This window comes from Pteronotus mesoamericanus, unplaced genomic scaffold (genome assembly GCF_021234165.1).
Source record: "Pteronotus mesoamericanus isolate MK-2021 breed Mesoamerican mustached bat unplaced genomic scaffold, CSHL_Meso_final contig_100, whole genome shotgun sequence".
NCBI lineage: Eukaryota > Metazoa > Chordata > Mammalia > Chiroptera > Mormoopidae > Pteronotus > Pteronotus mesoamericanus.
The window spans coordinates 16,248,258-16,264,886 of NW_026554999.1; the positions used below are offsets into that span (position 1 = coordinate 16,248,258).

Consider the following 16,629-nt stretch of genomic DNA (forward strand, 5'->3'; position numbering starts at 1 on the left):
TGTTTATCTTCCAAATCTGTTATAGATTGATCCATGTATAAAATAAAAGATCACGTTTTCATGTCAAAGCACTGTTAAACTGCTCTAACAGTTTCTAAATGCTTGCTTTCACCTTCTGTACTTACCTTGCTATGGATTAGTCCTGAACCACACTTTGACAATGCTTTAGATGACAAATGGTGAAAAAGCCCAGAGGACATTTTCTAAAGTAAAGCTGACTTTAAGTCATTCTTAGAGATGAAAGGAAGGTAATAATTGAGTTTAGGAAATGTAAAAGAAACACCTTTATTGTTTTACTTTTAAACTCCCTATGGAGTTTACACAGAGGAGGTTTATTGATGAGATGATTGGGAGGATACAGAATGACTGACTTTTCACTTGTGCTGACTCAAGGTACAAGACACAAAATGGCAATTGCCTTTAAACTGGAACAGGCCAAGTTTCTGCAGGTAGAACTTCCTGCTTGAGTTTTCTTAGGCATCTTCTATTATTTCCTTACTGATTTATTTTTCACTGATTTGTTCATTTAAAAAAAAAACTAGAAAGTAAGAGTATGTGGGTACGTTTTTGGCTATGCATACACTGGCTTTGTACAGAAATGTGTTTCAAAAAGACCCATTCCACCCTGACCAGTGTGGCTCAGTTGGTTGAATGCCACCCCACAAAGCCAAAGGTTGCCAATTTGATTCCTGGTCAGGGCACATGCCTAGTTGCAGGTTTGGCCCAATCAGAGCGCATATGAGAGGTAACCAATCAATGTTTCTCACGTCACTGTTTCTCTCCTTCTCTTTCTCCCGCCCTTTCCCTCTCTCTAAAACTAATAAATAAACTCAAAAAAAAAAAAAAAAAAAAAAAACCTATTCCTTCCCAAGAGTGGTAAAGAGTACAGGTTGAGAACGAAACCAAAGTCAAACCCATGGATATATTCCAGGGCGGTGGCTAGAGCTATATACAGATGCATGTTCAACCAACTAATTATCACTTCAAATAATTATGTCATCAATGTAGGACGGCAGGAAGATGCACTGGAAACAGCACTAGGAGTCAGAATAACAGAGACTAACAGGCTATAGCTTAGATTATGAATTCAGAAGATGTGGGTTAAGTTCTAGTTTGGTCACTTATTGGTGATGAGTCTTTGGACAAGATCCTCTATAAACCTCTTTATCTGTAAATAGGGATAATAATCACTAATTAATAGGACTGTTGAGAAGATTATTATAAAAACATTAACTCAGTGCCCTGCATCATCATCAACAGCTCATTATTTAAATTTCCTGAATATAAATTTTTCCTTTGCAAATTACAGATATCATACAGATATGATCCTACTATATTGTTGAGAAGATTAAATAGGTCTGAGGTACCATTATTATAATGCTTTGTATCAATGATACACTCAATATATGTTTGCTGAATTGACCACATAAAAATAAGTTGCTTTAGAAAGCCACAAAATGATAAACAAGCACCACAGAAAAAAAACTACATTCTTCCGGCTACAAAAAAATGATCAGCATGTAATGAAAACTCTAAGAGCACAAAATGATCTATTTAAATAAAAATATTTGGTCTTGATTTGGAGGGCACCATCTTACCTGTATCCAGACCTTGTCGAAGCTCTTTAATTTTATTAGTTGAACCAGACTTTCGGTAAATACCTTCTGTGTACAGTCCATGCATTTCAATGTAGTTTATGAGCTTTTCCACCACTAAAGGAACAGTTCGGTCTTCACTAGTCAAACGGGACAGTTCAACACCAAACTGTCGAGATGATAGCTCTGGATCATACTAAATGGAAGATAATTTTTGTTTTCAAATACATTCAAATACCTTTAAACATGTTTCACCAATTCCTGATGAGGAGGCACTTTTTATTTCCTTGAAGTTTTATGAGCATAATTACGAGTTAGGAGGAAAGGGAATCATGGTTAAAGCTGACAGTATAAATAAGTGAGATATTAGCTTCCACCCTTTCCTACTAGGTGTATCCCCCAAAAAGGATGGGGTAAAGAATGAAGGGAGTGGCAACAGGTTGCTGTTTCCCTTCCTGTTAAAAATCTCTTCATGTAAAGATGGCATGTGGGCAACAGGGAAGGGATTTAAATGTATTCTAAACATTTAACAGGTACCATTAGAAAATCTACTGATTTGAGTTAGAATTGTCAGTAATTTCTGAAGCCTAAGAATGTCTGGATGTGGGAAAACAGGGACAACTGCAACTGCACAACAATAAGAAAAAAAATACAAAAAAAAAAAAAAAAAAAGCACAAACCAAAGTCTTACCTTCCAATCCATTCTCATTCCCACACTCTACCATTGAACTAGGCTTAAATAAATAGGTTTCACATACACAGAGAATGTTTTGAAGTTTATGTAAACCTTTGGGAAGTTCAACTAAACACTGATGTCACAGCTAAAAAGAGAGGCACGCACTGATTGGCCCAAGGTTAGTGGTCTAGATCTTTTTAAAATTTACATTTAGCCCGGGCTAGTGTGGCTCAGTGGATTGAACGCTGGCCTGCGAACTGAAAGGTTGCTAGTTCAATTCCCAGTCAGGGTACATTCCTGGGTTGGAGGCCAGGTCCCTGGTTGGGGACATTGAGATTTCTCTCCCTCTCTCCCCCTCTCTCTAAAAATAAGTAAAAATAAAAAAAAATTTTAAAAATCTTAAAAAATATATTTACTTTCATACTATATCTACTATCTTACCTTACTAACTACAGTTTATTTGACCATAAAAGAATAGCTTATCCTTAAAATTATTTGAATTCTCAGAAAAGAAAATTGCCAGGTATTATCTCTGAGACAAAAACCTTTCCTTTTCCTGAAAACATCAGCAAAATGAAAAGGGAGTCAACCATATGGGAAAATATATTCGCTAATGATACATCAGATAGAGGTTTGATCTCCAAGATATATAAAGAACTCACTCGACTCCGCTCCAAGAAGACAAAACGATCCAATCAAAAAATGGGCAAAGGACCTGGGCAGACGCTTTTCCAAGGAGGAGATACAGAGGGCCCAGAGGCATTTGAAAGGATGCTCAGCATCACTAGCCATCAGAGAAATGCAGATCAAAACCACCATGAGGTACCACCTCACACTGGTCAGAACGGCCATCATAAACAGATCCACAAACAACAGGTGCTGGCGAGGCTGTGGAGAAAAGGGAACCCTAGTACGCTGTTGGTGGGAATGCAGACAGGTGCAGCCACTATGGAAAGCAGTGTAGAATTTCCTCAAAAAGCTGAAAATGGAACTGCCTTTTGATCCAATGATTCCCCTGCTGGGACTATACCCTGAGAACACCAAAACGCCAGTACAAAAGAACCTATGCACCCCAATGTTCATAGCAGCACAATTTACAATAGCCAAATGTTGGAAGCAACCTAAATGCCCATCAGTATATGATTGGATCAAAAAATTATGGTACATATACACAATGGAATACTATACAGCAGAAAGAAAAAAAGAACTACTAAACTTCGCGACAGCATGGATGGAACTGGAGAGCATTATGCTAAGCGAAATAAGCCAGGGGGCAAAAGGCAAATATGATCTCACCTATAAGCGGAACCTAACCAACAATACAAAGACGCAAGGAAAATATGACCAGCAACACTGAAAGGAAAAGAAATCAACAGAGACAAGAGGGAAGCAGGGTGGGGCAGGGAAAGGGAAGGGAAGGGGAAAGTCAAGGAACATATAGCAAGGACTCATGGACAAAACCAAAGGGGAAGAGCTGAGGGAGGGAAGGAGGGAGGGGGCAAGGGAAAGTGGTGGGGGGGAGGCAGAGATAAATGTATTTTATAAATAAATAAATAAATAAACAAAATAACCTTTCCTTTTCCTGTACCATTCTCCTTCCCTAATCCAACCCTGTGCACTCCTCTCTCTCCTCCTTTCTGCACCCAAGCAGTGCCAAGTTCTTTTAGACAAGCAGTACACTCTACTTTTTATTCCTGTTCTCAGTGCCATCACCCTAGTTCAAACCTGTATCACTGACCACTTGGACTAATACAATAGCTTTTTGATCAATTTCCCCACATCCATTTTCTCTTTACTTAATATACTGTAGAATGTAAATAATCTACTTTATTCTCTAAAACCTTCCGTGGCTAACCAATATGTATTAAATAAAATGTGTAAATATTCCTGAGTCTAACATTTAAGATATTACATGAATTTATCCTAATTTCTCCTTTTTAGTTTTATGTTAATACATTTGTCACTTATGTGGTAGGTAACAGAGAAACAAAATCAAATAACAGATAGTCGTTAACCCAAAGACTAATACTAAGACTAGTAGCTTTAGTGTGTTGAGATAGGTAAAACAGAAACAACAGATTTATTTGGTATTATGGAACTACAGAAGTGAAACAGCTAGATCAGGAAGGATTGGTCTGGGTAACTATTTGGATGATTCAGAAGGCCCCAGCTATGCGAGCTTCATGACGACAACACACCCAACTCATGCATCAGGTCTTCTGCAGAGTTTTCTGGCAAAACATCAAATCACCCAGGTGACTCAGCCCCAGTACAACCCAGATTTGTCACCCGGTGACTTCTGGCTTTTCCCAAAACTAAAATCACCTTTGAAAGGGAAGAGGCTTCAGACAGTCCTTGAGTTTCAGGAAAATAGATGGGGCAGCTGATGTCGATTGGGAGAACTGTGTGAGGTCCCAAGGTGCCTACTCTGAAGAGGACTAATGTGTCATTGTCCTATGTACAATGTTTCTTGTATCTTCAACAATAAATGTCTCTATTTTTCATATGACATGGGTGGATACCTTCTGGACAGACCTCATATGCTGACTTGCAATGTTCCTTTATTTTTATATAATTTTCATGCTTGCTTTAACTAAATTTGTAAGTCAATTTGGTAAAAAAAAAAAAAAAAAAAAAAAAAGAAAGTCACAAAGTACAGGGTCTGGCAGCAGTAATGACTGCTTGAGTATGGCTGGGAGGGTAATAATATGAGTGTGAATAATTTATTTTGAATATTTCACCTAAAATGTCATTATGGTGTACTTGATATGGTGAACATATTGTTATGTTACAGAATTACATGCTTATGATTTTGTAATAAAAAAGGGGAATTATTTGTGCTGGACCTCGTATTCACTCTTTTGCTATTTTCTGGCAGAGTATATAAAAGATTAGTGTTTATTCTTCTTTAAGTAATAGGGCGTATTCAAAGGTAAAACTGTCTGAGCCTACAGAGTTCTTTTATGGGAAGATTTTTAATTATAGATCCTACTTTAATAAATATGACTCCAGATTTTCTATTTTTTCTTGGCTTAGTTTAGCTAAGTTATACTTTTGTGGAAACTTGCCCAATTCGTCTAAACTGTCAAATTTATTGCTAACAAGGTATTTTTAACAGCCTTTTATCTTTCTTACAATATATGCAGTACTTGTGCTGAAATGAACATTTTCATTCTTGAATGACACTTCCTGTTAAAAAATTTATCACTTACTAAGAGTTTGTTTTAGGCTTCTCAAAGACCTAAAATGTGTCTTTATACATTTTTATCTCTTGCACAAAAGCTTTTGATTCCATTTATTTCTATTTATTATCTACCCTTTGCTGTCTTTGGGTTTATTTTTCTATTTTCTAAAGATGGGAATTGAGGTAATTTCTATCCTTTTATCTTTTCTAATGTACGATTTACAGTTATAAATATTCCTCTAACCACAACTTTAGCTATAGCCATACTTCTATGTCATAATTTCATTATCATTGAACTCAAAATATTTTTTCATTTATATTGTATAAATTTAGAAATATGCTGCTTACTTTCCAAACATATGAAGATTGTATAGTTATATTTATGCTGATTTTTAGATAAATTCAATCTGCTTGAAGAATATACTTAATATTTTTCTTTTTTTAATGTTTGAAAAGGTTGATTTATTTCTGCTTTATTCTATTTTTTTTTTTATTTGAGTTTATTGGGGTGACACCTGTTAACAAAAATTATACAGGTTTCACGTGCCTAACTCCGTAACACATAATCTGAACATTGTATCATGTGTTCCCCATCCTAAGTCTCCTTCAATCACCATTTATCCCCCCTATACTCTCCTCTACCTCTCTCCCCAGCTGCACCTTGCCGCGCGCCCCACCCCCCAGCCCCCCAATCATCACACTATTGTTTGTGTACAGGAGTTTTAACTCTTTTATTTTCTTTTTTTGCTCAATCCCTCTGCCCTCCCCACCCCCAACCCAGGCCCCTAACCACACTCCCGAAAGTTGTCACTCTCTTCTCTATGAGTCTGTCTCTATGTTGCTTGTTAGTGCATTTTGTTCATTAGAGTCCATATGTGAGTAAAATCATACATATTTCTTGGACTGGCTTATTTATGAAGTATAATGTTCTCCAGGTCTATCAATGCTGTTGCAAAAGTGGAGATTTCCTTCTTTTTTACACCTGAGTTGTATATCATTGTGTAAATGTACCGTACATTTTTATCCACTCATCTACTAATGGACACGTGGGCTGCTTCCAAATCTTGCTATTATAAATAACGCTGCAACGAACACAGGAGTGCATATATTCTTTTGAATTAGTGTTTCAGATTTCTTTGAATAAATTCCCAGAAGTGGAATTGGTGGGTCATAAGGCAGTTCCATTTTTAATTTTTTGAGGCAACTCCATACTACTTTCCACAGTAGCTGCAACAAACTGCATTCCCACCCACAGTGCACGAGGGTTCCCCTTTCCCCACATCCTTGCCAACACCTGTTTGTTGATTTATTGATGAGAGCCATTCTTACTGGTATGAAGTGATATCTCACTGTGGTTTTAATTTGCATTTCTCTCATTAGTGACATTGAACATCTTTTCATATGTCTATTGGCCATCAGAATGTCCTCTTTGGGAAAGTGTCTACTCAGGCCCTTTGCCCATTTTTAAATTAGATTGTTTGCTTTTTTGGTGTTGAGCGTTATAAGCTCTTTATAAATTTTGGTTATTAGCCCCTTATTGGATGTATCACTGGCAAATATCTTCTCCCAATCAGAAAGCTGACTTTTGGTTTTATTGATGTTTTCCTTTGCTGTGAAAACATTTCTACAATAGTTTGATACAGTCCAATTTGTTTCTTATTTTCTCCCTTACCTGAGCAGCTATATCAGAAAAAAATATTGCTATGAAAAATGTCTGAGATTTGACCACCTATGTTGTCTTCTAGGGTGTTTATAGTTTTGAATCTAATGTTAAGTCTTTAAATCATTTTCAATTTATTCTTGTGCATGGTATAAGAAGGTTGTCTAGTTTCTTTTTTTTTTTTGCATGTATCTGTCCAATTTTCCCAACACCATTTATTGATTAGACTATCTTTATCCCATGTATGTTTTTGCCTCCTTTGTCAAATATCAACTGACTATAAAGATGTAAGTTTATTTCAGGGCTCTCTCTTCTGTTCTCTTGATCTATATATGTCTTTTTATGCAAGTACGATGTTTTGATTACTATGGCTTTGTAGTATAGTTTGGTATTAGGTAGCACAATCCCTTCAACTTTGTTGTTCTTTTTCAAAATAGCTGCGGCTACTCAGGGTCTTTGTAGCTCCATATAATTTTTGGAATATTTGTGATAATTCTGTAAAATAAGTATTGGTACCTTGATAGGAATTGCATTAAATCTGTAGATTACTTTGGGTAGTATGGAAAATGTCCCTAAAATTAGGGATGTTATTTCTTCCTATACATAAACTTGGTATATGCTCCCACTTATTTATATCTTCTTTAATTTCTTTCTTCAGTGTCATAATTTTCCAAATACAGGTTATCCTTGGTTAAATTTATTCATAGGTATTTTATTCTTTTTGAAGCAATTGTGAATAGAGGTTTTTTTCTTAGTTTCTCTTTCTGATAGTTCATTGCTGTATAAAAATGCAACTGATCTCTGGATATTTATTTTATATCCTGCTACTTTACTGGATTCATTTATCAGTTGTAGCAGTTTTTTTGGTGGCATTTTTGGGTCTGTCTCTATACAGTATTTTGTCATCTGCAAATAAGAACAGTTTTATCTCTTCCTTTCCAATCTGGATGTCTTTTATTTCATCTTTTTGTAGGATTGCTGTGGCTAGGACTTCCAGTGTGTTGAATAAGATTGGTGAAAGCAGATATCCCTCTCCTCTTCACGATCTTATTTCTTGTGCTCTTGATAAGACTGTATAGTCAGGCAGTTGTAGAATGTGAAGTTCAATACATGAAAAATAGGTCATTTTTTAATCTTGTTTTTTATATCATTTGCATCTTTAGTGAATTTTAGTCTGCCAAGTCTTAAAGCTACAATACTTTTAAAGATGAAATTTTTATATATCTCCCTGAAGGGATGACAATTTTCTCATTACGAAACATTTTTATCTGACATAATGTTTCTTGTCCTAATATATACTTTCTCTTATAAACAGGATATCACTGAAATCCTTCAGTTGGTTTTAACCTAGTGTTTTAATTCAAAGTATGTGGCCTGTTAACATTTTTTCTTTTCAACTTTCTGTCTGTTTATTATAGCTTTGGATAAGTTTCCCTTTAAAAAAATTTTTTTCAACTATAGTTGACATATATTATTATATTATTTTAGGTGCATAACATAGTATTTAGATATTTATACAACCTATGAAGTGAACACCAAGAAAAGTCTAGTATCCACCTGACATCATACATAGTTGTTATAATATTATATTCCCTATGGTATAGTTACATACTCATGACTGTGTTTATAATTGGTGTTTTGTACATCCCTTCCCCTTTTCACCCATACCCCAACCTCCCTTCCATCTGGCAACCACCAGAATGTTCTTTGTATCTATGAGTTTTTGTTTTGTTAGCTTGTTTTTTCAATTCCTAATGGTTAGTGATGTTCAGTATTTTTCGTATGTCTACCGGACAGCTGTGTGTCTTCTTTAAAGAAATGTCTATTCAGGTCCTCTGCTCATTTTATAATTAGATTGTTTTTATTTTGGTGTTAAGTTTTATGAGTTCCTTATATAGTTTGGATATTAACCCTTTATCAGGCATTGGCAAATATCTTCTCCCACTCAGTAGGTTGTCTTTTTGTTTTGCTGATGATTTCCTTTGCTGTCCAAAAACTTTTCAGACTGATGTGGTTCCATTTGTTTATTTTTTTCTTCTGTTTCCCTTGCCCAAAGAGATGTATGAGGAAAAAAAAAATTGCTAAAAAAAAGTCAGAGATTTTACTGTCTATGTTTTCTTCTATGAGTTTTATGGTTTTGAGTCTTACATTTAAGTTTTTAATCAGTTTTTAAGTTTATTCTTATATATGGTGTAAAAAGGTGGTCTAGTTTTAATTTGCATGTATCTGTCCAATTTTCCAGGCACCATTTATTGAATAGACTGCCTTTATCCCATTGTATGTTCTTGCCTCCTTTGTCAAATATTAATTAACCATTTAAGTGTGGGTTTATTTCTAGGCTTTCTATTCTGTTCCAATGATTTATATGTTTGTTTTTATGCCACTATTATGCTTCTGTAATTACTATAGTCTTGTGCATAGTTTATTATCAGGTAGCAGAATAGCTCCAATCTTCTTGTTTCTCAAGACTGCTTTGGCTATTCAGGGTCTTTTGTGGTTCCATATATATTTTAGGATTATTTGTTTTAGTTCTGTGAATAATGCCACTAGTATTTTTGATAGCAGTTACACTGCATCTATACATTGCTTTGGGTAGTATGTACATTTTATTTATGTTAATTCTTCCTACCCATGAGCATGGATCCATCCATTTATTTGTATTTTCTTTAATTTCTTTCTTCAATGTCTTATACCTCCTCGGTTAAGTTTCTTACTTGCATTTTGTCAAGTGTGTTTCTTGCATCTATTGATACAGTATGATTTTTATCCTTCATTTTATTTATGTGGTGTGTATCACATTAATTGATTTGTAGATATTGAACCAAGCTTGCATCCTAGGAATATATCCTATTTGATTATGGTATATGATCTTTTTAATGTTCTGCTGAATTCAGTATGCTAATATTTTCTTGAGGATTTCTGCATCTATGTTAATCAGGAATACTGACCAGTCATTTTCTTTATAATGTCTTTGGTTTTGGAATCAGGATAATGCTGATCTCATAAAATGAGCTTGGGAGGCTTCTTCCTCTTCAAATTTTTAGAACAGTTTGAGAAGGATAGGTGTGAATTCTTCCTGAATCTTTGGCAACATTCACCTGTGAAGTCACCTGGACAAGGACTTCTGTTTGTTGGGATTTTTTTGATTACTGATTATATTTCACTATTTGTAATAGGGTCTGCTCAGCATTTTCTCTTCTTGAAAGATTGTTCATTTCTAGCAGTTTATCCATTTCTTCCTGGTTGTCCAATTTATTGGCATGTAATTGTAGTATATTCACGTTTCTTTGTATTTCTGTGTTGTCTATTCCTTTATTTCTATTTTATTTGAGACATCTCTTTTTTTCTTGATAAGTCTAATCAAGGGATTATCAATTTTGTTTATATTTTCAAAGAAGCAGTTCTTGGTTTCATTGATTTTTTTTTTTCTATAGTCTTATTAGGCTGTTTTGTGTTTATTTCCACTCTGATCTTTATAATTTCATTCCTTTCTACTCACTTTGGGGTTTGTTTGTTCTTCTTTTCCTAGTTCCTTTAAGTTGAAGGTGTGTCTGTTTATTTGAGACTTATTTTGTTTCTTGAGGTAGGCCTGTATGTCTATGAATTTCCTTCTTGGAAATGCTTCCCTGGGATCCAAATGCATTGGTCTGCCCTAAGAAGCCACTGTCTGACTATGTGAGTATTGTGGAACCCTAAGATGAGATACTGCCCACCACCTTGGAACAGAAGGGTTGGGAGCCACAGCTGCCTACCATGCCCCAGGCAGTACCAATAGCTACCCCAGCAATTTTTTCATTCCCATTTGCATGAAATATCTTTTTCTATCCCTATACTTCAGCCTGTGTGTGCCTTTTGATCTTTAAGGGGTCTCTTGTAGACAGCATATGTATTGGTCTTGTTTTCTTATCCATTCAGCTGCTCTGTGTCTGATTAGAGCACTTAATCCATTTACATTTAAAGTGATTACTGATAGGTATAGAGTTATTATTATCATTTTATTAGTCATAGTTTTTTGTTTTTTTTAAAATTTATTTTATTTTATTTTTTTTTTAACTCTTCTTAAAAAAGTCCCTTTAACATTCCTAGTAATAATGATTTGGTGCTAATAAATTCCTTTAGCTTTTTCATGTCTGGGAAGGTGTTATCTTTCTCCTTTGATACTAAATGAAAGCCTCACTTGGTAAAGTAATCTTGGTTGCTCTTGCATCATTTTGAGTATTTCATGCTAATCTCTTCTGTCTTGCATAGCTTTGTTTAGAAATCAGCTGATGGTCTTACCTGAGCTCTCTTGTAAATAACTGCTTTTCCTTGTGGCTTTTAAGATTCTCTTTGTCTTTAACGTTTGGCATTTTAACTATGATGTGTCTTGGTGCAGGCCTTTTTGGGTTCATCTTGTTTGGGGCTCTGTACTTCCTAGACTTTTATATCTATTTCCTTCACAAGGAGAGTGAAATTTTCCACCATTATTTCTTCAAATAGGTTCCCTCTCTCTTTCTTGCTCTCTCTTTTCCTTCTGTTAAATGTTGGACTTATTGTCCCACGGGTCCCTTAACTATCCTCATTTTTAAAAATGCTTTTTGCCATTTTGCTTTGGTGTTTTTTGCTATCTCGTCTTCTAAATCACTAATTCAATCCTCTGCTTCATGTAATCTAATGTTGATTCCCTCTAATGCATTCTTCATTTTAATTATTATTCATTTCTGATAGTTTCTTTATGTTTTCTATTCATTTTTATGTTTCTTATCTCTCTGTTCTGAGTTCACATTCTCTTCCTCTGTGCTTGCTGAGCATCATTATGACCAGTGTTTTGAACTCTATATCTGGTAGACTGCTTGCTCTATTTCATTTAGTTCTTTTTGTTTTCCTATCCTGTTCTTTCACTTGGGGTATGTTTCTTTGTCTACTCATTTTGGCTGCCTTACCGTGTGTTTCTATGTAGTAGGTAGAGCTGCTGTCTCTCAGTCTTGGCAGAGTGTCCTTAGGTCCCAGTGATGCAGCCACTCTGGTCACCTTAGCTGGGTGCTCCAGTGGTGTTCCTTCTATGTGCCCTCCTTTTGTAGTTGAACATTGATTACTGTTGTGATGTCAGTGGGAGGGATTAACCCTCAGGCTTTGGCTGGGAGGAATGGCCATGACTACAGTGGAGGAGCTACCGTGCAGGGGCTAACCAAATGGGATTAATTTGAGCAGGGCTGACTAGTCCACCCTTTGAGTATGTTGTTTGTAGAGGTGGTTGGACTGTGCTGTTGTGTGGTCTGAAGCTAGCCACTGAGTATGTTCGTTCTGGGGCCTCTGGGAGGGCCCTGGTGCAGGCCAAGATCAGCCACTGCCTATGCCCAGCCCAGGGTCTCCTGATAGGAGCTACAAAGTGGTCTGTGTTTGGTTGCCACCTGTGCTTAGACTGAAGGTGCCTTGAGAGGCTAAGCTGAAAACTGATACAGGCTGCCACTAGTGCCAGACTTGGAGCTGTTTAGCAAGAGGAATGGGGCACACTGAGGCCAGGTGCTGCTTCTTTGGGGTCTGTGAACCTTTCTGAGATTTTAAGGAAGCCCACAGTGCTAGCCAGACATGCTGTTTGTGTGGAGTCAAGGCTAAAAGATGTTTTAGTAGTTGCTGAAGTTGGGTGGTTGGGGTATCAGATCACCAGGGTGAAGAGAATAGTGTTAGCCAGGTTAACGGTGCATTCAGACTGGCATCGGCCAGCACCTTTAGGCTAGGTGAGGAGGAAGGCTAAACAAAGGGACAGTGGTGACTGTCAACACTTAATCCTAGAGACAGTTGTCCAACTTATCCTCACTCTGAAGCTAGTCAATTCAGTTCCTCTCTGAGTTTCTCTGGCATTTTTGAAGCTGAGCCCCTGTGCTGGAGCTCAGAATGAGTGAGTTTGTGAGTGACTGAGTCTATGCGTGGTCCCTTTAAGCCCTGCAATGCCAAGATCTCCATCTTACTCAGCCACAATACCAACTGGTTTCACAGCCAGAATTTATGGTGACTCTTCTTCCCGGCACTGAAGCCCTGGGCTGGGGAGCTGCATGTGAAGCTGGAACCCTTCACTCCTCAGTGGGACCTTTACAGCCAAGATATGCCTCTCGTTTTCTAACTGCCACACCATAAGTATAAGACCTGACTGTTCCTACCAGTCTTGAGATGACTTCTTTATATCCTTAGAGAGGAGAATTCTGTTCAGTTAGACCTCAGGCAGTTCTCAATAATGATTGTTCTATAACTTAGTTGTAATTTTGATGTGGTCATGGGAGGACGTGAGCACACCATTTACCTACTCTACTGTCTTAACCAGAAGTCTCCTTGGTCTATTAATATTTAATGTAATCGCCAACATATTTGGACTCATTTCTACCAATCCACTATTTTTTTCTTTGTCTGATCTGATCTATATTTCTGTTTCTCTCATTTCTGGTCTTCTTTTAAATTAACCAAGTGTCTTTTGTTTTTCCATTTTATCATCTTTTTTAGTTTTTAAGCTGTATATTCACTTCCTATTTTTTAGGTGGTTACTTAAAAGACTACAAAAAATACCCATAACATGTAAGCCTAATATATTTTTAGGACTTTTACCACTCTCCAGATAACCCCGGGACCCTAGAATAGTTTAAGTCCATTTACCCAACAACCATTCTGTTATTTTCAGATCCCTAAATTCTCTCTATATTTTAAACCCCACAAGATAGTATCATTGTTTTTAGTAATATTCATTTATATTACACATATTATTTACTACTTCCATTGCTCTTCATTCCTTCCTGTATTTCTGTTTCCAGCTGAGATAATTTTCCTTTTTCCTGGAGAACCTCTTTTAGTATTTATTTTAGTGCAGGTCTGCTGGTGACAAATTCTGAGTTTTTGTTCATCTGGAAATGTATTCACATCATTTTTGCTTTTTAAGACCACTGCCACTGGGTACAGAATTTTGAGTTAGCTTTACTTTCTTGTAACACTTAAAATATGCCAAGTCACTGTTTCTGGCTTCCATTATTTTAGTTGAGAAGTCAGTTCTCAGTATTTCCATTGTTCAATTAGGTAATGTTTATCTTTTTTCCCCTCTCTCACTGCTTTTCAGAAATTTTTCTCTTTCTTTCACTTAGAGTACTGTGCATCTGGTATGGTTTTCTTTATATTTATTCCATTTTAGGTTAGAAATGGTTCATAAACTTGTGATTTGATGTGTTGCACATTATCCCTTTCTTCCTAGAGTCCAATCACACACATTTAAGAATCTTTCATCCTTTCCCACATCTTTGATCTTTATTTCTATATTTACCCATCCTTCTGGTTCTCCATGCTTGGATAGTTCTACTGACCTACCATCAATTTAGTCATCTTCTCTTTGCTTATGGCCAATATGCTTTTATTTTCTATTCTTTTAAATTATATTTTATTGATTATGCTATTACAGTTTTCTCAAATTTTCCTTCTCTGTCCCCCTCCACCCAGCACCCCCTACTCCCTCAGGCAATCCAGCCACCACTGTTCATGTCCATGGCTCATGCATGTAAGTTCTCTGGCTGCTCCATTTCCTATACTGTACTTTACATCTCCATGGCTATTCTGTTACTGCCTATTTGCATCTCTTAATCCCCTCACTTCTATACCCATTCTCCCCCACCTACCTCCCATATGGCAACCATTAAAATGCCCTCTGTATCCATGATTCTGTCTCTGTTCTTCTTGTTTGCTCAGTTTGTTTTTTAGATTGAATTGTTGGTAGAAATGTCTTTTTTGCCATTTTATTGTCCTTTTTCTTAAATAAGTCCCTTCAACAGTTCATATAATAATGGTTTGTTGATAATAAACTTTAGTTTTTTTCTTGTCTGGGAAGCTCTTTATCTGCCCTTCCATTCTAAATAATAGCTTTGCTGGGTAGAGCAATCTTGGATGTACGTCCCTGCTTTTCATGACTTTGAATACTTCTTGCCAATTCCTTGTACCCTGCAAAGTTTCTTTCAAGAAATCAGGTGACAGTCTTACAGGAATTCCCCTGTAGGTAACTAACTTCTTTTCTCTTGCTGCTTTTAAGATTCTCTCTTTATACTTAACCTTCGGCATTTTAATTATGATGTGTCTTCTTTTAATTATGATGTGGGTGGGCCTCTCTGCATCTTGTTTGGGGCTCTCTGTGCCTCCTGGACTTGTATGTCTATTTCCTTCACCAAAATAGGGAAGTTTTCTCTCATTAGGTTTTTCAAATAGATTTCCAATTTGTTGTTCTTTCTCTTCTCCTTCTGGAACCCCTATGATGCAAATGTTGGACCTCTTGCAGCTGTCCCAAAGGCTGCTTATACTATCCTCATTTATTCTGGATTTTTTTCTTCTTGTTCTACATGGTTGTTTTTTGCTTCCTCATGTTCCAAATCATTGATTTGATTCTCAGCTTCATCCATCCACTCTATAGTTGTTTCCCTGTAAATTGTTTTTTATATTAATTAGTGTATCCTCATTTCTGACTGCGTCTTTCTTATGCTGCTGAGGTCCTCACTAAGTTCTCTGAGTGCCCTTATAACCAGTGTTTGAACTCTGCATCTGATATATTGCTTATCTCCATTTTGTTTAGATCTTTCTCTGGAGTTTTGATCTGTTCTTTCATTTGGGCCAGGTTTTGTTGTCTCCTCATTTTGGCAGCCTCCCTGTGTTTGTTTGTATGTATTAGGTAGAGCTGTTTAGACTCTGTGTCTTGGTAATGTAGTAGGTGTTCTGTAGGGCCCAGTGGCAAAGCCTCCCCTATCATCCAAGCTGGGTATTCGAGGTGCACCCTTTGTGTGAACTGAGTACACTCTCCACTTGCAGCTGAGCCTTGGTTGCTGTTGGCAGATCAAAGGGAGTGGTTTATCCAGGCCAGTTAGCTGTAAGGACTAGCTGTGACCACTGATCACCAACCTCAGCCATCTGTGGAGGATCAGCTGTGCAGACCAATGTCAGCCCTAACCTGTGTTTTGCCCGGGGCATCCTGCCTTAGCTGTAACACAATCTGAGATGGCCACTACTTGTGTTGCACTTGGGGATTCCCAGGTGAAGCCAAGCTGTGAATCTAAGGTGGATACTGCTAGCACTGGGCCTGGGACTTACTGAAGCTAGCTGTTGCTTGTTTGATAGGAATTAAGAAGTTGTGAAGCATAAGCCAAGACCAGCCTTTCATATGGAAAAGCAGCTTGGGTGGGCCCATCAGATGGGTGGGGCAGAGTCTCTGGGGATCTCCAAGGAGGGCCAAATAAAGTTAACCAGGTTGATGGAATCTCAGATATGGCACCAGATTACTAGCTCTGTTAGGGATGGTGGTGGGTTTAGAAAAGGGACAATGGCCTCTGCTCAGCTTGATGCCAGACACTTCAGTTTTCCCCTGTATACCATTGGTGCCTTTCAAACTGCTACCCTGGTGCTAGAGCTCAGAGGGAGTAAGTCTGAGTTGGTGAATCCGTGTGTGGGTTCTGTAAGGGGAACTGCTTGGGGCTCCAGCAGTTTCCTCCACTGACTCAGTCCCCACCAGTTTTTGTAGCCAGAT

The 16,629-nt window shown here is 37.1% G+C and overlaps 1 protein-coding gene across 9 annotated transcripts in view; it reads right to left on the reverse strand.

The window, feature by feature from the left end:
• Positions 1-16,629, reverse strand: part of MYO9A (myosin IXA) — a 290,265-nt gene that overhangs the window by 31,219 nt on the left and 242,417 nt on the right. For all 9 annotated transcript variants that reach the window (XM_054562050.1, XM_054562278.1, XM_054561989.1 and 6 more), the window contains one exon: positions 1,599-1,791. In XM_054562050.1, coding sequence (XP_054418025.1) covers positions 1,599-1,791 — 193 coding nt within the window. The remainder of the gene's footprint in view (positions 1-1,598; positions 1,792-16,629) is intronic.